The 26,870-nt window shown below is 34.6% G+C and overlaps 1 protein-coding gene and 1 long non-coding RNA gene across 8 annotated transcripts; one reads left to right on the forward strand and one right to left on the reverse strand.

The window, feature by feature from the left end:
- Nucleotides 1-10,236: 10,236 nt before the first annotated feature.
- LOC110735186 lies at nt 10,237-15,557 on the reverse strand. Of its 7 annotated transcripts, none has more exons than XR_002514024.1 (10): nt 15,322-15,557; nt 14,932-15,162; nt 14,470-14,765; nt 14,289-14,360; nt 13,427-14,213; nt 13,088-13,134; nt 12,156-12,311; nt 11,904-12,037; nt 11,045-11,152; nt 10,237-10,766 (listed from the first exon to the last, which is right to left on the reverse strand). It is a non-coding gene; the product is annotated as an uncharacterized LOC110735186 (long non-coding RNA). The 7 variants fall into 7 exon arrangements; XR_002514028.1 differs by lacking the exon at nt 11,904-12,037 and having other exon boundaries at nt 14,470-14,611; nt 14,696-14,765; nt 14,947-15,162; nt 15,322-15,494; XR_002514025.1 differs by lacking the exon at nt 11,904-12,037 and having other exon boundaries at nt 13,427-13,524; nt 13,638-14,213; nt 15,322-15,494.
- Nucleotides 15,558-17,241: 1,684 nt separating this feature from the next.
- Nucleotides 17,242-26,862, forward strand: LOC110735187 (protein FREE1-like). The gene is made up of 10 exons (XM_021915358.1): nt 17,242-18,608; nt 20,934-21,020; nt 21,109-21,240; nt 23,518-23,649; nt 24,407-24,472; nt 24,583-24,693; nt 25,458-25,550; nt 26,155-26,188; nt 26,327-26,397; nt 26,491-26,862. The coding sequence occupies exons 1-10, from the start codon at nt 17,682-17,684 to the stop codon at nt 26,566-26,568; spliced, it is 1,731 nt and encodes a 576-aa protein (XP_021771050.1). The 5' UTR covers nt 17,242-17,681; the 3' UTR covers nt 26,569-26,862.
- The last annotated feature ends 8 nt before the right edge of the window (nt 26,863-26,870 follow it).

The raw sequence follows: 26,870 nt of genomic DNA on the forward strand, positions 1-26,870 counted from the left end.
GATCTTTTTTATGCATATGACAATAATGTTAATCAAAATTACGCACATGAAATACTTAGAACTTTTCGAGTCTCATCCACTCATTCTAAATCATTGCCGAAACAAATTCAGGAATTAAAATAGAAATCCTCCCCAGTGGAGTCGCCAAAAACTGTAGGGAATATTTTCAAGCTTTAATCCCACTAGCTTGAACCCCACTGTGATCATACACTAAAGTACGGTGGCGTCCAAAAGGGAAGAAGATAGAGCAAAAGAGTCGCCAACGAGTTTTTTAGGAACTTGTAAACCGTTCACGAGGTGAAGGTTACACCCCTTAACGATCCAAGAGATCGTCAACTCCATAAGGTCATGAACCAAATAAGGGTTCGGGGATGAAGGTACAAATCCAACATAAAAGAGATTGAACCTACCCTAATAATAGGCCTCTACTTTATTCTGATCGTATTCATGTGCGCTTTCTGATTAACATGCAATAAATAGGATTACCCTAAACCTGTTTATCTATGTTGGTTGAACATTAATGCACAAATAAATCTATTATTGGCGATCACTTGAATTTATAATCATAATTAACCCTAAACAAGATTATTAATTATCTTATTAAGCGTGATTACAAGTACAAATTCCCTTTAAACATGCAATAAAAAGGTGATCAAGCAATAAATAAGCATCAAGCAACATAATCATTATCATAAGAATAAACATGAATAATAATAATCATCAACAAAATAATAATAATAATAATAATAATAATAATAATAATAATAATAATAATAATAATAATAATAATAATAATATTCATAATCATGTTCATGTTAATATTAAAGCATAAAAAAAATAGCAAGATCCTAGGCATGATACTAACAAGATTAATAACAAACCCTAGCATGTCACTAAGAAATAAAAAATCAAATCTTTAACCCTAACATGATACTAACAACCATAAATATTAGGAAGAACATAGGAAGCATCGCAGGAGTCATAATAAGCATATTTGATATTATAATTACCCTAAACATGATATTAGGAATATCATAATAACAACATAAACATGATTTCTACATTATAACATCAATAAAATCATTAAAGCACTAACTTTGATGCCTTGTACCTCTTTCTAATAACAAAATACACACGTTAGTAACTTCAAGGAAAATAATAAACAAACAATTAAATTAAATAATTGAAAGAGAGATTTGAGACCAAACCCTCAGAAATTAAACCTTTCACGTCTAGGGCGAAGGCAACTTCGAATATGGCTAGGCGTTTCTAGATCTTGTGAATGCGGAATTTTGTATGAAAAGTAATTTTTAGAGAAAGAAAGAAAGAATGATGAATGATTAAAGAAAAATGATTGTAGATGAATGTAGATGAGAATTGGTGAATGAAAACGGAGTTTTTGATACGTTATTTATAGAGAAAATCAGCCAAAAAGATAAAATAAACAAAACAGAGTCTGACGCATAAAAAAACAGAGCTGGCGCCAACCCAGGCTAGCTGGCGCCAGGCACCAACACTAGCGCCAGGCCTGGTTCCAGGCGCCAAAACCTAGGGTCAGGCGCCAAGCCTAATTTTAACGCGTTTTTGAAAATCAGATAAGTTTGCCGTACTGGAGGATGAAATCATATAATTTCCTCGAAAATGCTATTTGATTTTGATTAAAACTCTGAAAAGTCAACAAAAGTCAATTTAGCAATGCTAATTGAATTAGGAATGAAAACAACTTTCTAGAAGATTCTAGAAGACTAAAACCATTCCTAATTGCATTAGGAATGATAAATCATATTAGGCCCTCCCCAAGATCATTGGGCAGTATATAAAGCTCAACCCGGGCCCAGTTTAGTAAATTGGCCATAACTTCTTCAATATTCATCTGAATTGGGCTTATAATATATCGTTGGAAAGGTCTTTGCAAGCCCCATCCAACTACACTACTATTGGACCCACATCATGGATCAACCAAACTGGATTGGCTGTTTTCTTAAAATAATTTTTCAAAAACAGAGAGAAGAGAAAAGAAATTAAAACTATCCGCAACACTAGACTTTCCACACTTTCACTTCATTCGATTATGATTCGACGTGAAAGGTACTCATCACTGGGTTTGGTTTTGGGGAGACACAAATGGGTGTCTACACCTAGCATGTCACTAAACAATAAAAATCAAAGCTTTAGCCCTAACATGATACTAACAATCATAAATATTAGGAAGAAAATAAAGGGCATCATACTTTTAATCATACTTGATATTAAAGTTACCCTAGACATGATACTAGGAATCAAAATAACAATCTAAACATGATCTCTACATCATAACATCAATAAAAACCAATTAAGCACTTACTTTGATGCCTCGTACCTCTTTCTAATAACAAAATACACACGTTAGTAACTTCAAGAAAAATAATAAATAAAACAATTAAATTAAATAATGGAGATAGAGATTTGGGACCAAACCCTCATAAATTAAACCTTTCACGTCTAGGGCGAAGGCAACTTCGAATATGGCTAGGTGTTTCTAGATCTAATGAATGCAGAATTTTGTTTGTAAAAAGCTAGTTAAGAAAATCTTGATGAGAGTTGGTGAATGATTATTGAAGAGAATGAGAGAGGATTGAAAACTGGTTGTAGGTGAATGAAAAACTAGTTATCGAAAACGGAGTTTTTAATACGTTATTTATAGAGAAAATCAGCCAAAAAGATAAATTATTAAAACAGAGTCTGGCGCATGAAAATTTGAACCAGCGCCAACGCTGGCGCTGGCTGTTGGCGCCAACACTAGCGCCAAACGCCAATGCTGGCGCCAGGCGCTACAGCTGGCGTTTGGCGCTGATTCAGAAAATCACGCGTTTTCTTAAAATCAGATAAAAATTGCCGTACTGGAGGATAAAATCGTATCTTTCCTCAAAAATGCTCTTTGATTTTAATTAGAACTCTGAAAAGTCAACAAAAGTCAATTTATCAATGCTAATTGAATTAGGAATGAAAAGAACCTTCTAGAAGAATCTAGAAGACTAAAACCATTCCTAATCGTATTAGGAACAATAAATCATATTAGGCCCTCCCCTAGATCATTGGGCCGCATATAAGGCTCAAAACGGGCCCAGTTCAGTAAATTGGCCATAACTTCCTCAATATTCATCGGAATTGGGCTTATAATATATCGTTGGAAAGCTCTTGTCAAGCCACATCCAACTACACTCATTGGACCCATATCATGGACCAACCAAACTAGATTGGTTGTTTTCTTAAAAATAAGTTTTGAAAAAACAGAGAGGAGAAAAGAAATTAAATCTATCCGCAACACTAAACTTTCCACACTTTCACTTCATTCGATTATGATTCGACATGAAAGGTACTCATCACTGGGTTTGGTTTTGGGGAGACACAAATGGGAGTCTACACTCCCTCTCTTTTCTCCCGTCTCTTCTATCACTCCCTATAGTTGTATTAAAAAAAAAAAAGTAGTTACTCATGAATCTAACACGATTCTACTGTAATGTTGAATTTTATGTCAAATGTGCTACTAATTAAATAACTTGTTCTTGATCCATCTTCTAAAAGGCTTTGAAAATTTTATAGAGCTTCGAAAATTTCTAATCCTTCTTATCCTTGTGCCACCCTATAAAAGTCTTTGAATATTATAGGTTACACTTTATCCCTGTCTCTCTTTTATCCTGACGCCTCTATTACTCCCTTTGGTTGTACAAACATTAAAAAAAAAAATTAATTACTCTTATCCCTTTTTCCTAGCAAATAAAGTAACTATTTTTGTTAAGTGGTCATAAAAATATTATATTTTCCATCTCCTCTCTCTTTTACGATCTATTTTGTTACCCGATTTTTTAAGTGATTTTTCTTAAGTGGTATATCTCTTTCTCTTCTAAGCTAATTTCCTTGATTTTATTAAGTTATCTTTCTTAAGTGGTGATCTCTCTCCTAAAAAGACTCAATATTTCCTTCACTATTATACTTTTTAAAAAATAGTATTAAAAGTATTATTTTGGGTTTTGCTAATATTATAATTATATCCAAATTGTTTAATTTTTATGGTTTTGTTGATATTATAAAGTTAATTCATGTACGTTAGCTTGCCCTTATTCTAAGATATTTGTGTTTTTTTAAAAGTATTTTAGTAAACCTTTTCCTAAGTTAATTGTGTATTTCTAACTCGATTGCCCTGTTTTTTTTCTTAAGTGGTCTCTCTCTCTCTCTCTCTCCCCCCCCCCCTATAGTAATTGACTTGATTTTATTATAAGCGATCTCTCTCTCTCTTTCTCTTTCTCTCTCTTTCTCTCTCTCTCTATCTTCTCATAAGCTAATTGCCTTGATTTCTTAAGTAATCTTTTTATAATAGTCTCTATCTCTCCCTCGCATGTATTTTGGTAAGCCTATTTCCTAAACTAATAGCCCTGATTCTCTTTAGTGATCTTTCATAATTGGTATCTCTGTCTCTCTCTATCTCTTCTAAGCTAATGCCTCAATGTTTTTTAAGTGGTATTTCTCTCTCCTCAACTAATTGCCCTGGTTTTCTTAACTGATCTTTGCTAAGTGGTCTATCTCTCTCTCTCTCTCTCCTTCCCTTAAGCTAATTGCCCTGATTTTCTTAAGTGGTTTCTGGATTTTCTTAAAGAGATAGATCTATCTTCTTAAGTTGTCCTTTTCTCACTCTCTCCCTATTCCAAAATAATTGCCTTTTTTTAACCAGATTTATCTTGATTTTCTTAAGAGATCTTTTCTTTGCTTAAGTGACCTTTCTTCTTAAGCAATCTTTTTTAAGTGATATTTGTTCTTAATTTACCTTTTTTAAGTGATATTTTTTTCTTCTTGAGTGGTCTTTCTTCTTAAGTGATCTATCTATCTCTCTCTCTCTCACACACACACACACACACTTCCCCCTCTATCTCTCTTTCTTAAGATAATTGTCATGATTGCCCGAAATTTTTTAAAGTGATCTTTCTTAAGTGGTCACTCGAATTTCTTATGTGAATTTTGTTTTCCTAAGTGATCTTTATTCTTTAGTAATCTTTTTTAAGTGGTCTCTCTCTCTAGAATTAAGTAACTCTTTTTCCTAAGCTACTTAATCTTATTTTCTTAAGTGATCTTTCTTAATTAGTCTCTCTCTTTTTGTCAAGTGATTTTTATTAAGTGGTCTCTCTCAAATGATCTTTCTTAAGAGGCCTCTTTTTTTCTTTCTCTTTCTCCCTTATAGTGTGTTTAGATATAAAAAAGAGAAGGATAAAAAGGAGAAAGAGAGGAAAGGATGGGAAAGGAAGAGAAGGGGAGGGAAGAATGATGTGTTACCTTCCAAATCTCTCTATTGTTGGAGAGATAAATTTTTTATAAATTAATTTCTCCATTTATTTCTCCTATAATTCCCTTCCTACCTCATTTGTTATCCAAATGAATGATGATCCATCCCTTCATTTCCCATTTTCTTCTTTTCCCTCCATTTCCTTCAATTTAAACAAAGTGTTAAGTTCTTAAGCTAATTTCTCTGGTTTTTAGATGTGATATTTATTAGGCCTTTCTCTTACTGTTAAGTGATCTTTTCTAAGTGATCTCTCTCTCTCTCTCTCTCTCTCTCTCTCTCTCTCTCTCTCTCTCTCTCTCTCTCTCTCTCAAATGATCTTTCGTAAGTGGTCTCTCTTTCTCTTAAGTGATAATTGGTAAGTGGTCTATCTCTCTCTCTCTCTCCCCGCTTCCTAAGATAATTTCCCTGATTTTCTTAAATGAACTTTTTTCTTAATGTGATCTTTCATTCTTAAGTGGTCTCTTTGACAGGCTAAAGTCGTATCACCTAATCAAAAGTAATTCCTAAAACCACTAACTAAAATAGATAGGGAAGTAGGGTCGAATCCACAGGGAAACAAGTCTTTCTATTCCTAATTAGTTGTTATAATCTGAATTATTAAGTAACCAAAATATTGTAACCGAAGGATAACTAAACTACTAAGAGTAAAAGTGGGAAAGAATAAAAATAGGAAGAAAATCAATGAATAAAAGACCTAGGGCATAGGTTCACCAATAAATAATATTCCAGGGTAAAACATAATAATCAATCATGAATGCATAAATTAATCAGATCATAAAGGGCTTTCGCTACGTATTACAATCACACAATTAATTTACCGGTATTAAATCTCATCTCTCGGTTCTCGACTTAACCATTTATAAATTAACCTGCCTATTGAAACTAGAACTAAACATCAATTCTCATCTCTCGAATCTCGGATCAATATTGTCAAACTCATGCATAAAAGATCAGGCCTAATCTAGTTACAGAGCATTAAATCAATCAATAGGAAATTAATCTAGAATTGACAATCAACAACAATAAATTACCCCTTCATATTATTTATGGATCCCCATAAACCCTAGAAAGAAAACTACTCACACATAATTAAATATAAACTAAACAAAGCAATTAAAGGAGACATGATAAGGATCAAAGCAAAGAAAATAAGTAATAAAGGAGAGAAGAAATAGTACCAAAAGAAAGAAATATAAAATTGCATAAATTAAGAGTTTAGAGAGAGAAATAAGAGAAAAAGTAATACTAAGAGTTTAATTAAGAGGAGAGAGAGGGAAAAGTTGGAGAGGGAAAGAGAAAAGAAAACTAAGTAAAACTCAAAAAACTAATTAATAAAACTAAAACTAAACTAATGAAAACTTAAAACTAAGGGCTTGTTTGGCATCATTTTTGGTTTTCAGTTTTCTGTTTTTTTGAAAACCAAAAACCAAAAATAGGAAACAAGAAAAAGGTGTTTCCACTTTTCTGTTGTCAGTTTTCAAAATTATCATGATTATAATAAGTCCATATATTTTTTGAGTCATTATGTGACATATATAATACACTTTTAAAAAACAAAAAACCAAAAAAAAGAAAACCATAGCGATGCCAAACGAACCCTAAACTAAGAGAAACTAGTAATTAAAAGCTAACTAAAGAAAATCTCCCCCGTAAAACTACTACTCCTCCCCCTTAAATAAGAAAAGAAATAGGAGTTTAATACAAGTCAACTTCTTCTAATTCCCACTTAAAGCCAAAGCTGCGGGAACTTAGAGCAAAACAATGAAGCCTAAACAACGAAGCCCAATAGCTGAAGTAACATGCGCTGAAATCCGCCTGAGCGGGCCAGGCCTTGCCTGATCGGACCCGTCTTTCTGGCAGCGAGCTGGGCTTCAAAGCTCTACCTCCCTTTTGTTCTTGGACTTGGTCTTTTAGAGTTCATTAGACCAAATTCATTCACTTGTTTGGTCCGTCGTGATATAATAACTTATAAAATCTAGGGTCTTCTTTCGTATCAAGTCCTTAATTACCGAATTAAATTTCTCTAACTCGGCCTTGGGCTTAAAATATACGGTCATAAAATTGCTCCGTCTCTAATATATTTGTAGTGGTTCAATAAGCTCTGAAATTGTCATAATTATGCAAATTCCTACAAAATAATACCAACTCTACAAAAACACTAGAAAACGTATATTAGTAATAAAAATAGCTCCGTAGAACTCAAATAAGCACAAATATGACTATGAGACAGGGAATAAAAATATATATAAAATAGACTTATCACTCTTCCTCACTTTCTCCCTATTTTAAGCTAATTGCCCTCATTGCCTTGATCTTCTAAAGTTATTTTTCTTAAGTGGTCTCTTGCTTTTCTTAGGGGATTTTTCTTTTCTTAAGTTACCTTTTTTATCAAGTGTTTTCCTTAATTGTTCTTTTTCTTAATTTATCTTTCTAGGTGATCTTTCTTTCTTCTTTAATAGTCTTTCTTCTTAAGTGATCTTTATCAAGTGGTATCTCTCTCTCTCTCTCTCTCTCTCTCTCTCTCTCTCTCTCTCTCTCTCTCTCTCTCTCTCTCTCTCTCTCTCTCTCTCTCTCTCTCTCTCTCTCTCTCTCTCTCTCTCTCTCTCTCTCTCTCTCTAGGATATAGTGACTCTTTTTGCTCAGCTAATTTCTCTTATATTTTCTAAGTGATATTTCTTAAGTGGTATCGCTATTTTTATTAAATGATCTTTCTTAATTGATTTCTCTCAAATTATATTTTCTAAGTGTGCTCTCTCTCTCTCTCTCTCTCTCTCTCTCTCTCTCTCTCTCTCTCTCTCTCTCTCTCTCTCTCTCTCTCTCTCTCTCTCTCTACCTCTACCTCTACCTCTCTTAAAAATAACTTAGCTTAAGAAAATGTAGTTAGCTAAACTAATTAGTGCTCTCTCTTTCTCTCTCTCTCTATCTATCTCTCTCTAGTGATTTTTCCTAGCTAAGCTAAGCTAATTAGTGCTCTCTCTCTCCCCCTAAGTTAATTGCGATTTTCTAAGCTGATTGCCCTGACTTTCTTAGTAGTCTCTCTATCTCTCTTCCCCCTCTCTCTCGCATTTCAGCGTAAGCCTTTTACTAAGATAATTGTTTTTTCCTAAGGTTATTGTTCTGATTTTCTTAATTGATATTTACCTCTCTATTTCAAGCTAATTGCCCCCTTTTTTTTTTTGTATGTGATCTTTCTTAATTGGTCTCTCATCTCTCAAAAGCCAATTGATCCTATATTAATAAGTGATTTTTCTTAAGTGACCTCTCAGTCTTTTTCTTTAATTATTTTATTAAGATAGTTGCTATAATTTTCTTAAGTGATCTTTATTGTGTTATCTCTCTTTCTCTCTCACATTTTAGTAAGCCTTTTACTTAAGATAATTGTGCTCTTCTAAGCTAATTGCCCTAATTTTCTTATGCGATCTTTCTTAAGCAGTCTCTCCCATTCACTCTTTCTTTCTCTTCATTTCCTAAGCTAATTGCCTTAATTTATCTTATAAGCTAATTGCCCAGATTTTGTTAAGTGGTCTCTTGATTTTCTTAAGTGGTTTTTCTTCTTAAGTGACTTTTCTTAGGTGGTCTCTTGATTTTCTTAAGTGACTTTTTACAAGTGATCTCTTTTCTTGAGCAATTTCCTTTATTTTAAAGCGTTTTTAATTCTAAAGTGATCTTAATCAAGTGGTCTCTCTTACTTTCTAATATTTCCGTAACTCTTTTTTCAAAGCTAATTTCTCTTAATTTATTAACTGATATACTTAAGTAGTCTCCTTTTTTTTTGTTAGGTAGTCTTTTTAAAGTAGTCTCTCTCCAATGATCTTTACTAAGTAGTCTCTCTCTCTCTCTCAAGTGATCATTTGTATGTGATCTCTCTCTTTCACTTTCTTTCTCTCTTAAGTGGTTAATTCTTTTGATTTTCTTAAGTAATATCTTTCTCTCTCACACACACATACACATTCTCATGTTACTATGTTAGGAAACATTTTCCTAAGCCAATTGTTTTTTTAATTCTAATTGCCTTGATGTTCTTAAGTGGTTCTCTCTCTCTCTCTTCTAAGCTAATTGTTTTGATCTTTTTATGTTATTTTTCTTAATTGGTTTCTCCCTCCAAAGCAAATTGACCCGATTTTCTTAAGTAACCCGATTATCACATAAATACAATTATAACTATAGTAAATATAACAAATATTTCAATATTCGGCCAAAGAAGACCCCTAAATTGATGTACTAAAATTAAAACATGCGATAATGCAAAATTAAACCCAAGATGCATTTTCACATGTGGATCTATATTCTAAACTAAAAACAAAGCCAAGATCAAATGCATTTTCATCATATGGATCCATATTCCATACCCAATTTGTTAAAGGTAGCTCAATAATGTACTATTTCGTGTAATTAATTAGTGTTATTAGCAAATATGTTACAATAAATTCTTCACTTAAGAATATTAACATAACGAATTCTTAAAATCAAAATCATTAGCCGACGACGTCTTTGATACTTTGTCTATTGACTCAGCGATACTCTTTAAATACTAATTTACTACTTTAAAAATCATTTTGCTTGTACACAAAGATCAAAATACATGATCAGAGTGAAAAAAAAGGCTTTTTTCATCAATGCTTAGCAAATTTACAGTATGATGATTTTTAGAAAAATGTTTCCTTTATGAAACGATTAACCTTGCTAACGCGTTTAAACAATGATAAATTATAGCAGAGGCACATATTATTATCGTCTGCTTAATTCACACAGATGAACAAGAACCCGTGACAAGATCAAACACAAAAGTAGTGATAAAACAAATCCCCTTCATTTTCTTTTGCATTCCTCTGATTGTTTCAGTACTATTTTGTAAACTATCCCTTTATTAATTAACGAAATTGCCACTTTTCAAATAATGGACTATCTTAGTTAAAAAAGGATTACTTCAAGACATAATTTATAACATCACTTATACTAATACATTATGTTTTATCTCAGGGAATGAACAAGCTTTAACTTAACACTCCCAACATCCTTAACAAAAAATTAAAAATTCTAACTACAAGTTTCACGAGAAATGTCAATCCTTTTGTTAGGGACATCATAGACAACCCTGTGGTTCTGTTGCTGCATGTTGGCAATGATATTGAGGGCAGAGTTGGGGTTTTTCGGGGCAGCCGCCATTGCGAGGCATGCGATGCTGGTGGAAGTACTACGGAGTAGGAAGTTGTCTTGGTCCAATGTCAAGTCCATGCCATCAAAAACAAAGGTTATGGATGGTATGGTTATTGGTCGCTGTAGCACGTGTCGACTCTTTCTTTTTCCCCCTTTTCTGCTTGCCATTACCTTTCTCTTTCCTTTGAACCGAAACTTCTCACTCCATCTTTCCTTTATCTCATTCTCCTCCATTGAAGGAACTTTTATGCTTTCCTCTCCATTATTGAAGCACGCAGAAACATTAAGGAAGCTCCTATGAGATCAACTTTGACTGTTAGCAGGAATGAACAGTTCAAAAGCAAAACCATCTTTTAACTTAAAAACTGAAACAATTACAGACATCTAAAAATATTTGCATAAGAAACTGCTACCAACACAGATGCTTACCACTAACTTCTCAATTAAACTCAATAAATTTCTCTGATATGACTTGGCATATTTACTAATATACTTACTGCAGCAACTCTAGTTCTCTAAGCACCATATTTCCACTTCCAAATAGATATGAGCATCAAAATCAGCTTCACTTACCTTCTCTGTTGCTCTGTGAAAACACCACATAGCAGAGCCCATGTCTTGCCTCACACAGTCCCCTGATAGGTGCGCACCACCTAAAAGATAAAGAGCGCCTGGATGCAACTGAGACACAGCATACTGCCATAAGACCTTTGAATAAATTTTATCCATTGAACACAGTAAATGAAACTGTAAAGCTATACTTCAAACAACTCTAACCAAATAATTCAAGATACAACCTATTTACCATATCCCACTGAAACAAAATCGGATAACCCAACCCAAAACAAGATTTATAAGAAATTAATTATTGAATAAAATGAATTTTTGGAATTCAGGACTGACTATATAATTAGTTAAGCTGCTTCATGAATAGCTGATAGAATCTTTAGCTAGTTGTGCACAGAACGCCTGCCATATGTGAGACACACCAAGACATCAATATAAGCTGCTTTTCCAGTTTTTTGAATTAGCTTAATGCTTCATTCAGAGCTGTTCTTCAGTTTGGCCAAATTAATTGTTAATAAGTCTAATTGCAGTTGTCTTTCTTAATCACTATATGTATTAGTTAAAAAAAAATCACTACATGTAATAACAACATTGCATTCCTTAAGTAAATAATGTTGTTAACTAACTAAAAGGCTTTTTATCTTTTTACGGCAATTCTATAGTATAATTCAAAGCGCTTCCAATATAATTCACTATGTTTAAATCACTTATCGTAACTTTGTTAAGTACAACTGAACAGTTAGTTCATATATTGTCATGTCAGCTCATTCAAGAATACAACTCAATTTATACAGAGGTTACCATATATCTTTTCAAAATGTGGCATTCAAGACTTTAAAACAACAATAATACTATATCAATCAACCTCGATATTTATAAGGAAAACCCTGTGTGCATGATGTTGTCATTGTATAACAATATCTTTCGAAAGAGGATAGTAAGGGGCTGAATGGCAGTGAATGATAGCCCTCAACTATAAACACCACAGATTCACAGAACCTGCAGGTACACCATAGATGTAGAGGTGAACAAATGACAGTCAGCTAGTTTCTAGTTTCCTGTAACCAAGTGGCAAGTGTATGGTAGTCATTCTGAGCTAACACTAATTTTTTTATACCTTTCAACAGAAGCAGATTCTCCATGTGCTCTCTTCCATCAATGTTACTCCATGCTGCCCTAATCTTGTTCAGATCAATAATTAGTGCAATTCTAACAGTCTTTCCCTGAAGCCTTCTGAGTTTGAGACATAGCATTGTGCCAAGCTACATTGTTACTGCAAATAGTAAAGGATTGATTAGCTCAAGTACTGATCATTGACGCAATACATCATCACATCATTACTATTAACCACAGCAAGATACACACAGAAGGATTGAAAAAATGGAAGACAATGCAAGTATGTTTTAGAGATCAATGCAAATTGCTGTATTTTCTTAGTCTTTTAAAATTTATTGCCCCCACTAATCTGTGTGTCACTGATGATAAAAACCACGCCTTTAATTCTGATACAATCAGAAATCTGCATTTTAAATGATTTTAGTACAGTATATGACTCTTAGTTGATTTAATTATCATAAGGCTCCAAATATCACATAAAATTACTCACTATAAATATCAATAAAATCACTCATATAGTCTGTCAAAAGGGAATTCTGGATGATCAAATTATAATGATGGGAAAAAATGAATGATCAGAGTACACAACAAAAACTACTACTTAAAGTGAGGCAAAACTATCTTATGTATCACCATGCTATAAATTCTGATAACTGTTTAGTGATAAAGACTTCACAATATCGTCGGTTACCTAACAATGACTAATTTTCCTTCATGAGAAGCTGCATTATGATTAATACGAACAAAAAATTCATACTATAGCAATATAATATAAACTAAAATTTTGAATATTGTTATCTCCTAACTAAAATTCATACTATATATTGACAATAACGATAATAATTCTACAATAATAAATACTTAAAAATCAAATTCATTCCAAAATAACACTTTTGCATTTAATTTCTCTACATTCTGAAGGTTGGAACTTACTGGTATTGATGAAATGCATGATTTCTCATCTTTAGACCTTTTGGATCCTATAAAAGGGAGAAATTCAGCACCAAATATATCAAAAAATCAATAAATTCATAGAATTGATGAGAGTGAAAGGAGAGAGAACTTACAGGGCCATTGATTCTAACCATTACAGAAATAGTGAAGAAACCCTTATGTCTCTACTATCAATTCATTTATAATTTTAGAAATTCTGAATATACCCACATTTCTCTTAATCTTTATAATTTTAGAAGTTCTAACCACCTTTGATGAATGCTAATAATTAAGTAACCAAGTAAAACAAAATAGGGTAACAAAATGGAAGAAAGTAACCTTAGTTGTAGGCAATAACCTCTTCTCCGAGAAGTAAAAAGCTTGTCGACAATACTGTTGGACCAGCACCTCCAGTACCGGCTGTGTAGTAAGAGAATCTGAGAATAACATTCAACAAGCAATAGTCCCAGTGAACTCACATAAGACCATCTTAATAAAGTCAAGAAAAGAGCTGCATAAAACTTGAAATTAAGATTTACGCATCACAAACTTTGAAGGTTGATCACAGGTTAACAAATCAGGTTCACCCCTGCCTTCATCTCTAGCAGCACGATAAGAGTTCATCAAAAACTCACTTTTCTCTCAGCAATACTGCAAGAATTTGTGCAGGGGTATTCCTAGTCTTTTTCAATATAATTTCTAGTTATCAAAACCTCATTCCTGTTCTCTACTGCCTTGAAACCAGGCTGGAAAGCGCAAACAAGAAGATGTACAAGTTAAATTATGGGAAAAGAAAAGATAAGAAAAACATTTTTCAGTTTTTCCAATCGAACCAACATTCACAAATATATTGCGGAAACTAAACATAATCTCGATAAAAAAATTATTAATCTCTATTCATCATATCATAGCACAAATGAGAACATAATATTTTTTGAAAATAAGCAAGACCCATAAAACAAAAGCAAAAGGTTGGCAAACCCAAACGAATAAAAGCTTATTGTACATGAAAACAGGAAAAATAAGTAAGTAAATATACAAAGCTAAGCAAACCCTTGGTTATACAAAGCTAAGCAATTCCAGAGGCCATCATCTCCACTTTCGGCTCTTGCAATAACTGACGAGTCTGTATAAGCAAATTTCATGTTAATTGCAAGCAATACAAATATGACAACTGAAACAGCAATGCGAAGGCTCAAACCTTATTAGGATGATGCCTCAGAGCAGCTTTACAATAACTTTCTTCATATTAATTGCTGTAAGAGATGGCTTTCTATCCGCCAACAACCCAACAAGATTAAAGCCAAAACTGAAGTTATTAAGTACCAAATTCCAGTTCACCAGGATTAAAAAAACACACTGAAAAATTCACAAACACTTACAAGATGAGGTAAAACTTTAAAGGTATTTCTCTTTTAACCTGTTCCTCCAACTGATAAAACCGTTGTAGAGCTTGGGCTCAATGGCAAATGTTCTCCTGGTTATTGATGCATGTAGTAATCGAACACTAATACACGTCTCACCCTACAACAACCCGTAATTCCAAATCAATGCATCTCACATTTGAAAGGGCATGAATAATCGAACACTGAAACGCTAAATTCACACATTTAGCCGCCGATTTTTTATTCTTCTCCACAAATTTCTTGATTGCTTGAGCATTCATACACGCCTCACCCTACAACAACCCGTAATTCCAAATCAAAACCCAGAAACAGGTATTTGCATGCAGATTAAACAACTAATTAGAATGTTTTTTGAAACGAATAGAGAGGAAATCAGGACTAAATAAACATAAATCCAAACAAAAAATCACACAAAAAGGTGAAAGATGGAATCTAGACATTGAGAATGGAGACCATGGATCCGGTCCTGTGAAGTTGTTCGACTGTCTTCTCGAGTCATTGTCCGAGTCACCCATCAGTCAACTCGTCCGAGGTTGAATTGTTCTTGTTTCGCAAAATTCGCATCCTCTTTACCCGAGTTCGAACCTTTTTTTCCGCCACTATTGTATCATTTTCATCATTCGTTACTTCTTCCTTTACTTCTTCCTCAACCTTTTCATATTCCTCAACCTTCAGAGAAAATCAAAACACACAAAACCGAATACAAAGAAATTATTCGGATTATTGTACGCATGCAAGGCAAAAATAACCCAATTCTAGACCTAATTAATCTCACATTATTACCCTAATTAACGCACCTATTCAAGAAATTATTGAAAAACAAATTACCTCGCGAGCTGCATCGATAATGGAGAGGAAAGCATAAAAGTTCCTTCAATGGAGGAGAATGAGATAAAGGAAATATGGAGTGAGAAGGGGTTCAGTTCAAAGGAAAACGGAAGGTAATGGCAAGCAGAAAAAGGGGGGAAAAGAAAGAGCCAAAAGCAGAAGGGCAATTTCGAAAAAAAAGGGGGGGGGGGCAAAATCGGGAAGTTACTGTTCCTTTCGAATGATAAAGATAAACATATTTACCAAAACAATCACAAAGATAAACATATTTACCAAAATAAACTCTATCAAATATTTGGAAAATATATTCGTAATAGAGTGGTACAAAGAGAGAATGAAGGCTTGATTGTTCAATAAGATTAACCGCCTGCTCATAACCAAATCGTCCTAACTTTTGTTTTGTTAATACAACATAAATAAAGAATAATAATGTAAGGAATATGAAAAACTCCGAATATTAAATAACACTTAAAGAAAGCAATTAACATTGGTGAATGTTTAAAATAAAGATAGTCCAACTAAATAACATTATAACAATGACATTAGACATAAACAACTAAAAAGGTGACGAGGCTTCAGCAACACGGCCTAGTAGTAAAATCAATAACCTTGAGTTGAAATGTGTTGAGCGTAAGGCCAAGCTTCTCCGCAACTCTTTCCATTACTTGAGAAATTGTGACAGTAGATGACAAGAAAACCAACCCTAAAACCCCTTTGTTAATCACCCTCGACACAATCGTTCTTGTACAACTGTTGCTATAACAGTAGCAAGGCTTCCAATTTAGCTCATCCTCAATTGGTGCAATGTCCATATGTTCTAGCCGTGGTAATTCGTCCACCAACATCTTTGTAGACGAATTTTCGACGTCTAAGCTTTTTGATTCTCTTAGGGGGTGTTTGGTTCACATAATTAAGGTATAAGGTATGGGTTTAGAATGGTTTAAACTCATACCTTATGTTTGTTTTATGATTTTATGAGTTTCAAACCCATACCTCAAACCCCCAAGGTATGGGGTTTAGAAACCTTGGGGGGAGATGGGTTTGGCTCATTCCGATACATTTAGGCTTAAATAAAATAAAAACATTGCATTTCATGATTATACCAAACATATGGTATTAAGAATCAAGTTCCAAACCCATACCACTATGGTTTCATTCCTGATTCCAACCCCATACCTGTTTGCGAACCAAACGCCCCCTTAGTGTTTTCTCGTCCACTTTTGCGTATGTGAACCCTTCAATTGTCACTGGAATTAGCTTCGTCGACTCACTTGGTCCATCGATATTGAAAAACCCTACATCCGTCTCATGTCTACGTATAATCGACAAGGGTTTCTCGACTTCCTCCAACTCAAGATCAGCATCAGCGTCGTCATCATCATCATCATCATCCGTAGGCGTAGGGCATGACCGCTCTTCCATAATATCAATCACACCTGTTACAGGCTCACACCAAACAAAACCAAATTTGAATTACTTTTATAGTTTTACCACTACTGTACCTTTTAAATACCACACTTCAGATTTTACTACATGTACTTTTGTAAAACTTTGTTATTATTATTATCTTAAAAATTCAAACTTGAAAAAATTACTGCTTGTATTTTAAAAAAAATAATAACTGAAAAGCAGTAAATTACAGGGTTGCCGTTCAATATTTATATTAAAAAAAATACTTAATAAATAAACGAATTAGGGTTTTCTGCAAATTAAAATAGATTTGAAAATTTAATACTGGGTTATGATAGTATATCATAACCAAGAGATGAATTACGTATATCATAGCGATAGGAGAGATGTACAGGGTTGCCGTTTGACGGGTGGCCACCGTTCGATTTTGATGAGCCTGAGCCGTTCATCACTGACTCTTCCATGATTGAGCTGTTCATCATCTTCTTGTAATTTTTTTAGGGAGGAGATATTTTTTTTTTTTTTGAATAGTTTTTTAGGGAGGAGATTAGGAATACTTTCACAAGCAAGTTAATGTTATATCTATATGCCTATATATAATAAGTGATGGATTCCGAACTAGGGTAGGATTTAACTATAAAAAAAAAAGTTTATTGCTTTGTTTTTATATTAGGAAAATTTATCAAAAATAATTAAATCTTTAGCCGATCTTCCACCAAAAAAAAAAAAAAAAAAAAAAAAAAAAACTTGCCAACACCTTGGTTGTTGCTTGGAAACTTAACAACTCTATGATAAACCTGAACAAGGGACCCACACAAAAGTAGAAAATTACGCACACTCGTTACCTTTACCTTTGTCATCCTCGCTGACAATTTCTCAAACTTTCTCTCTCCTCCACTTTCTCCCTCATCAACACCGCCGGAACTCCCCAATCAACCCCATCTCCGGCAATGCAGCAAGCCGGCGATTTCAACCCTCCTTCTTACTACCCTCACCCACCACAACACCAACACCAACACCACCAACCACCACCCCCTCCATCACAATACTACGCCGCCCCTGATCTCTCTCTCCCTTCTCCTCCGCCCCCTCAACCACCGTCCTACGCCTCTGCACCACCTTTCTCCGCCCCCAACTCTTACTCCGCCGCCGATTACTCCTCCTCTTATTCCCAGAATTACCCTTCTTTTCCTCATTCTTCCGATCCTACTGCTCCTCCTCCTCAACCCCACTACGCTCCTCCACCGCCGCCGACGCCGACGCCTTCTGTTGGGCCTGAATCATATGGGCCTTACCCTCCTCCGCCTCCTCCGCCGGCCCAATTGCAGTATCCTCCGTCTACGACGCCGTATTATCCACCCTATGATCCTCATCAATCAGCTTCCCCTCAAAATTACCCTAACCCCCCTCCTCCTCCGCCTCAAAATTACCCTAACCCCACTAATTTAAACGCTAATTCTAGTTATTATGAGAAATCGTATGATAATACTGCGAAATTTGATTATGGGGCAGGGTATTATGATGAGAATTTAAGTGGGTATGGGAGTTTTGGGGGAAGTAGGTCTAATTCGGGAGGTGGGTATGATTATAAGGATGATGGGGCATATGCTTATCAGGGGAAATCGGAGCCATATGGTGCTCGAGGGACCGGGTCGAAATCGTCTAATTGGTCTGGGTTGTTTGATGATTATGGGAGGGCTATTACCTTCCCTTCAGGTTCCTCAAAGAAGGAGAAGGAAAAGCCTAGCTCTTTGAAGGTTGTTAGGGCGGTGCCGAAGGCGGAGTCGAATTCTGATTCTAAGGGGGGAGTTCAGAAGTTCAGGGTCAAGCTCTTGCCTGAAAGTGGTGGTCAGAGTGTCATGGATGTTCTCTGTATGGTATGCTATTTCTTGCTGTTGTTTATGCATTTTTTTCTGTTAATGTCAATGTTGTTGCTGTTGTATTTATTGGATTTGGTGTCTGTGTAAACTCTATGAGCTTAAATTTATCATCCCTTGCTTAATTCTAGAACAATGTATTATAATACAAGTAGTAAAAGTTATTCTGATTAGAAATTCTTTGAACATGATGATGGTCTTGAATTCATATTTTTAGTGGGTTTTGACTTTTGAGTGAGTTGTCTAGGGAACTAAGTTTAGTTGATTGTGGTTTGTAGGAAACAATGGACTGGTGGTAAGGTGAGCTGTTAGTTTGATTGAAGTGTCTAGAAGAGAAAGGAATGTTATAAATTTTGACTGGTATGACAGATTGACAGGGAATGAGTGAAACTATGTTAGCTTCCTTAGTAGTTCACTAGTTTGTGGTTACTTGATTGAATTTGTTGTTAAATGCTTTACGAAGTAAATTGTGGAAGACCTTTGTTTGTTCAACATAGCCTGCTATTGCAGTGAATATCAACTATGTATGCTAGTGGAAACTAGGAAACATGAATTTTGTTGATGGTCAAACTTTCTTCAGTTTTTTCCAAAATGCTTGTAAGACAATAGTAATGATGGTTGATTGAGATCTATATGAGGTAATGAGTAGTGCTGGAATGCTATGTGTAGCTTCTATTGCATCTCATGAAATGTACTCTTGGTCCAGGAAATAAAAAAATCTTGGTGAGAAGTTTAGGGTTCGTTTGGTATCACTATTTTTTTTTTTTGGGTTTTTTGTTTTTCGAATTATATGATATACTACATCCGTTTCATATTATTTGCAACAATTTGACATAAAGTAGAGAGGAAAACTATCTAATCGTTGAAATAATATGTAACAGAGGTAGTATGTCATATAATGAATCAAAAATTAATCAAACTTATAAAATCATGATAACTTTTAAAACCGACAACAAAAAAGTGAAAACATCTTTTTCTTGTTTCCTTTTTTTGGTTTTTTTGTTTTAAAAGTAGAAAATTGAAAACAAAAAACAATGCCAAACAAACCCTAACAATCATGTTTGGAGAGGATACTTTGGTTGATCTTTAGAAGAATTTTGGATTATTTGGCATTTTAAATCTTGAAAAACCCTCAAATTACTTGATTTTTTTTTTCTTGGTTAAAGTTCCAGAAAGATGCGCTCTCACTGTAATCTGATGTGTAGAATGGGTTGTGCATATTTTTCCAAAGTGGCACTCTAGAAGTGCGTGTAAAGTTGGAGCCTTGCCATCTTGTTGGTGAGAAACTAGGGCTTGCTATATTAAATGGCGTATGGGTTGCCATTCTTGTCAATATGGCTGATAAATCTATATGCTTTGTGAAACACTTTATTTTCTAAGTGGGTATTAGACAGTTACAATATGCTTATTCTTGTAAGAATGTAACACTTTCCAATTTAGTTTTTGTACGACATGGGATTTAATTCAACATTCCTTATGTGGTCAAGATTTTTCTCTATTTCTCACCTCATAACTTGAGACCTTATTCCATCTCACTCCATCTCTCCTTTCATCATATTGGTGTCTTTAAACCTTTTACTAATCCTCTATACTCTTTCAAGAATGGAGGTTTAAGCTATGGAAATTATAATATGGCATAAGGGTGGGGCTAATTCTCTCAAACAAAAGAGATGAATAAATACTGGCCTTGCAAATGATGCATTATTTCAATCAAGGCATACAAATATTACAGGTTTTTTCAGCCATAGCACAAAAAAATCTATTAAAAAATAAAAACAAAAAAGCACTCATTTGAATCCTTTTGTACCCTCAGGCCTCAGGCAGGCCCCAACTCATTCTTGATGCATTATTGTAAGTAACTTACCCTACTCTTACCCAACGTTTTAAAAAGCTCAAGGCACAATATTGGTGATAAAGGTTAAATTTACTATGGAAAAATTGGTGTATAGAAGACAGATGTGTGCCTCTTTGGATGGTGATAAAACTTATTCGTTTGCCTTTTCAGTATTTTCTTATGATATTTATCATTTTGTAGGGCATATAATTGATAATTATATTAGTAAACATCATGTTTCTTATAATCTTTTGAAAGTTGCCTGTGGATACCAAAAGTACCTCTCTCTCTCTCTCTCTCTCACACACACACACACACTCACACACACACACACACACACACACACACACACACACACACACACACACACACCTGCCTTATAACAAATCCATCTGATTGATTTTTGTGTCTTGTGCTTGTACTTGTGGTGGACTCTTGCTTTTGGCTTGTTATGGAGTAATTATATTAGATTTTGTTGCTTCCATTCTCAGGTTGGCTTGGATGGGATACGAATGCTTGATCCTAACACGAGTCGTACTTTGAGGATATATCCACTTGAGACTGTGACAAGATGTGATGTAAGCTGAGTGAAACTCAAAATTTCCATATTTATTATGTAATTGTTTATGAACTCAATTGTATTGTCTGTTTTGTTTTCATGTGTAGAAATATGATTCATCTACATTTGCATTCTGGTCTAAGGCTCCTGTTGATATTGAGCCTAGACGTATTAGACTGCAGTCCAATAGCTATACTACGAATACACTTTTGGACACAGTGACAGCTGCTACTGTGCAGGTTTGTTTCCCTAAGCAATATGTATATTCATCCCTTCCCCCCTTCTTTTAAGTTATGTTACTTAGATTTGGGTACAAGCTTCAGGTATAAATATTTATCCTAGTGTCAAGACACATCATTGTACATAATTTTGAATGTAAGGAGTGGATACACAAAATCCATGAAACATACTTCCTGACTGAAAGACTTTTGCATCTGTCTTTTATGTTACAAATGCATTAATATTTTGAGGAGTTTGTAAGTTCTTGTTGAAATTATCTTTTAAATTGTATTTGTGAGCATATATAACATAGCATTATGTTCTTTTCACTTATTTTTACATACCCTTGTTTGAGTGATATGAGCATGTAAGATAAAATGAAGGTTGAAACTCACTTGAAAGTAGCTTTAAAGTGGCAAAATTCAGTCTATCCTAAATTTTAGAGATTTATTAGTGCCTATGCTTGATTTTGAGACGTAACTTTCCGAAGATAAGAGCATGTGAAAGTGAAGCTTCCTATGTTAGGTGAAATTACTCGTCAGCCCACATCGGCACATCCTTAACCATGGGAAGTGGAAGGGGACATGGAAAATGAGAAGATATTGTAATGAAAGTTTGTGTTCTCGTGGTTTTCCACTGAAAATTTGTACAAAGGGGTGGGAAAGCTGACCACTAGGCTCCCATCATCATATGTGCAACTTTGTGTGATATAGGGCATATACAATGGTAAAAGCTCTTCAGAGTTGCTTTCCATTCTCTCACCTCAAACCCTTAAGGAAAAAAAGATCTAAGACCTTATGAATCTCTGAAATTGATCTCTTATCTCTTTCTTACTTTTGATCCCTGAAATTTTGAGAACTTGGGCACGTCAGTGCTTGGTGGTTGACTTTTGATCTTTATTGATTTCCTTCCAAGAGATTTTTTTCTTGCCCAGGGAGATACTTCTCAGGACCATCCAACATATCCGAACGTTTATTATGGTTTCAAGCTCATTAGTAGTTGTTTTCTCTCTAGAGAGAATGTGTGACACAACAATCTGGAGCATTACTCGGGTCAGTTGTTAGTTTGCTTGAAGGGTGACAGCCTGACAGGGGGAGGATTGACCTATTAATAGCCTTTGCACCCTTATAAATTATGAAGTTTTGATCTGGTTAGGGCTTGCCCCATTAACATAGTGGATTAGGTCTGACTTGGTTATAATCCATTTAGACCAGGGATGCAATTGGGGTCCATCCTGTTGAATAGGCTTAATCCTGACTAAAAGAAGCAAGTTTCTTATGAATAGAAAAGCTAGTATAATGCTACCTCCTTGTAGAGGAAATTGTAAAACCTTCAAATCATTAAACCAGTTGACCTTGTCAACTTTGCTTGCTGGATTATCGCTCATTCTATTTTAATATTTGCACTATGATACAAAATTTTAAGGGAAAAAGTATATGGTACTTCTTTAATTGTGTCAATTGTATATAGTAGACCAAATGATTTTGAAAATTACTTTCTTCCTTCTAATTTTGACCATCTTTACACTCCATTGACACACATGGTGGCAACATAGAGTCAAAGACTTGAGTGGTTGCGTGCACAATGAGAGAAAATGAAGATGATAGGATGTAGCTGGTTACTTCGATTGTCATGAGGCAAGGCTCCTGATTAAGAATTGACCGTGGTTTTTAGATTTTGCATTCACACCTTGGTTTTGAAAACTTTTTTTGGAGCTAGATTAAGGAACGCCAGGTTTTAGATAAGTTTAGTCAGGAAATTTTGGTGTTAAAGATCAGCCTCAACAATTAATTTTCTCATTCCACATTGATATGTTTATGTTAGCTGCATACTCCATGTCTTTAGTAGTTGTTCTTGCTCTAAGCGCAGCCATCTTTCTTTGCTAGTGTGAGACTCAGAGACTGAGTTATAAAAATAAATATTATTGAACTATCCAATGTCATGGTTTGAATTTTCCATTTGATAGAAGATGTTGTTGCTAGAATGGGCTTGCCTTTATTTCGTGGAGAAAGGACTTCAAATCTTTCGGCTATTCCAATCAAGGATCAACTATTAGGGATGATGCTGATAGAAGTTTCATTTATAATTTACTGAACCCTGCCTTAGGCTGTAGCTTCTAGATGAATTGGGGATAGTGGTTTAGTATGGTAGTATATCTCAGATTCCCTGCAAAGCTGTGTTGCACCTATTCATATATTATTTCTTTAGGATTATACATTGGTGTGATGAATTGATGATTTATGTATTATTTTGAGGATGGTGTATGTGTTTTTGAATATTTCTGTGTTCGATTGCAGTTCAAGGAGATGGGTGGGAGGATCAGGTCTTCTGAACCACCCAAAGCCCTGGATCAGTCTGCAGAGAAGAAGAAAGGTTTTGCTGACTGGATGAACAAGCTAAAACCAGTCAATGAAGAGAAAGATCATTGGGTAATGATTTCCCCTGTCTTTCTTATCACTGTAATATCTGTTATTTTTAAATGCTGAAGGGTGTGTCTGCTGCTGTTTAAGCTGAAATTATGTCCTTTGTGACGCTTTAGCCAAAAAGTTATGGTTGGCAGGATATTCTTGAATAGTTGAATATACATGATTTATTGATTTATTTCTTTATATTTATTTGGGATGTAGTGTACATGTGAAGTGATAAAGAGTATGGCTATCCATTATGCTGTACACCTTATTTTTCATGACTTATCTGTTGCTGGAGGGCTTTCAGTCAGAAAGTAATTATGAGCATTTTAATTTGGATACTTATTCTTAAATGAAAAAATACTGGTGCTTTCAATATTTATTTAATTTAATTGATTCCTTTGTACTAAGTAGATATTAATATAATGGAGTAGTAGTTATGATGGCATGATGTATGTTAAAGTCTACTTATATTCTGTCACTTATTCTTGCCATTTTATGTGGCCAGGCTTTGTTGTATTGCAATCGGACCCCCTCTTGAAATGTGTGCTGATTTTTCTGTATGATATTGTGGCATGCTGGTATATACTTGCTAGTAAGGTTGTTGCTTGGTCAACGTATTTTTAATGGATGAATAAATTGTAAAATGGTAAAAGCAAAAGGCAATGGTAGCATTGCTGGCTCCTTATTCCTTTTGTATTAATATATACTATATTTGTTTATTGTTTATTTTGAGAGGTCTTTTATCTTATAGTTGTTTATTTGCACGTTATGTTAGGTTCCTGATGAAGCTGTATCCAAGTGCACAGGATGTGGAGGAGATTTTAGTGCCTTCAATCGTAGGGTATGTTATTTACCAATTTTTGAGGATTGTGGTTTCTTCTATTACTTGGCATGCCTATTAGTTGAAAATAAAATGGTGGATTTTGACTGACTTGTGGTTTTCTTGTCTAGCATCACTGTCGAAATTGTGGAGATGTATTCTGTGACAAATGTACTCAGGGTAGAACTCCCCTCAATTTGGAAGACAATGCTCAAGCAGTTCGTGTGTGTGATCGATGCATGGTATGCATTTTATTGGTGTATTTGGACTATTCCCTGATACTTGCAAGTTATGTTTTGGTAGGAATTTGTAATGATTGCTTGTCCTGTTCTTGGTTTATCTTCTTTTCATGTCTTTTGATCACGTTACTTATTTTGTTCACCTGGACTTTTACTGTTCATGTAAGTTGCTTGAGGATCTACTTTGCAGTTAATGGTTGAAAGGAACTTGCTATTCCCCCCCCCCCCAACCCCCCCTTTTTTTTTTGGGGGTGGGGGGGGGGGTGGGTGGGGTTGATGTGGTTGGAAACCATTCTGTAATGTTAAAAGATCTTTCTTGTGAAATTCTGAGTATTATAAGTTCTTTGCATGGCTATGTGTGATTTGGGCATTCAATATTGTTTCTTAGTCTTGTTGGCATGTACTAGGCTTTTCAAGGTGGAACCTGCCTTTTTTATATTTGTGAAAAAATAAGTTACTGGTCTAAATCAATATAAACTTGTGTCTTAAAATTTACAGACAGACACCAGCATTTTGCTGTGGAAGATAAGTCCAGGTAATGTAATGTATGAGCGGTGGTAGAATGCAACACATCATGTCTTCATAGCTCACTGCCATGGATTTCTAGGATATGATCTAAAGTTCACTTGTGTATTACTCCAATATGAACATTGATTTATGGATAATTTTGTGAGAGTAAGCTGTGTGTAGTAGGTTTGATTATATAAAAAGGTTCACCATACTACACCATAGGATTAGGATTGTAATAATTTCTTCTCATGATTCAGGCACATGTCACTCAGAGGCTTAGTATGGCAAAGGAAGCAGCTAGCAGACCAGTCTCTTTGCAGAGTCATGAAGACCTTGCCAAGAAGCTTCAGGTAATATATTATATTATTTTTTAATTTATCATGTAGCTTTTTCTTCAATTGGGAGAGTGTGGGCTTAAAATCTCGATAGACATTTTTTATAATGTGAAGGGAGGACTAAACTTGTGTTGCTGGGGATGCGACGCCATGTCATCTGTAAATAGGGGGTGACACATGGCGTGGTTGCATTTCTTTGCTTGGGTTTTGGAATGGTGTAGATTAGTTTTATAAGTAATTTTGTTGGGTTTCTTAGTGTGTGTAGGTGGGGTTCATTCTAAAGACATCACATTTAGCAAACTTGTTTCTTTTGTTAGTTTTGAAAGGCCAAAGGCAGGGTTTGTGAGGGGACTGTAATTGTTCTGACTTTTGAGGAGAATCTTCGACAAATAACAGATGAAAAATTATATAGATTGGAATTACTTATATGTGAACATCAAATGATTATTTTTTTAATACGTATATGTAATTATATAGGTGGGGTATGTATGTGAACATCAAATGATTATTATTATTATTTTTTCTAAATTGTTGAAAGTAGCATTCATCTAATTGTAGTTTGTGTCATTTTCTTTTAATATATGTAATTTTTTTCCTTCTCGTTTTATGATTATTGCAGGAGGAAATGGAAAAGAACCTGAGAATTTCCTCAGGTAATCATTTTTTCTTGCTTATGAATGCTTGGAAAAATAATGATCAATATTTTGCTTCAGGATTGTTATCAAATGAAAGTGGGATAGAATGGTTAGCTCCATAAAAAATGTAAAACTGACTTAGAATAATGTCTGCAGGTACAAAGTTAGAAAGTTCTGGTAAGCGAATGAGAGAAGTTGCTTGTCCTACATGCACTGTTCATTTGCAGGTTTGTTCGTAAGATTTGCATCTTTTTCTTTCAGAAAATTTTAACTGAAGCCCTGACCTAATTAAATTGCATCCTCTTCCCTTTTCAACACAGGTCCAAGTACCATCCTCCGGTTCTGAAACCATTGAGTGTGGGGTTTGTCAGCATCCATTCCTCGTGAGTGCTCATTAATATCACATCACCTCCATTTCTCTTATGATGTCCTGTATCTTGTTCAATATATTCATTGGCTAAGCACTCAATAATTAACGAATAACTTTTAGTTGTGATATCCTCTTCCTCTATCCATTTCTCTCTGACTGAGTTTGTATATGAGTTTCGGTTTCCTTTTTTCGGTTTTTGGAAGAGCTGATCCAGGGTGTTATCACTGTTGTGTCAAAGCAAATATTTACATGTTTATTTTATAATTTATACACTTCTGTGTTTTGCCCTGATATGGTTGTGTTATTGTTCTGTTGGATTTCATGTCTGAT

Source organism: Chenopodium quinoa, unplaced genomic scaffold (assembly GCF_001683475.1).
Source record: "Chenopodium quinoa cultivar QQ74 unplaced genomic scaffold, ASM168347v1, whole genome shotgun sequence".
NCBI classification, from domain to species: Eukaryota; Viridiplantae; Streptophyta; class Magnoliopsida; order Caryophyllales; family Amaranthaceae; genus Chenopodium; species Chenopodium quinoa.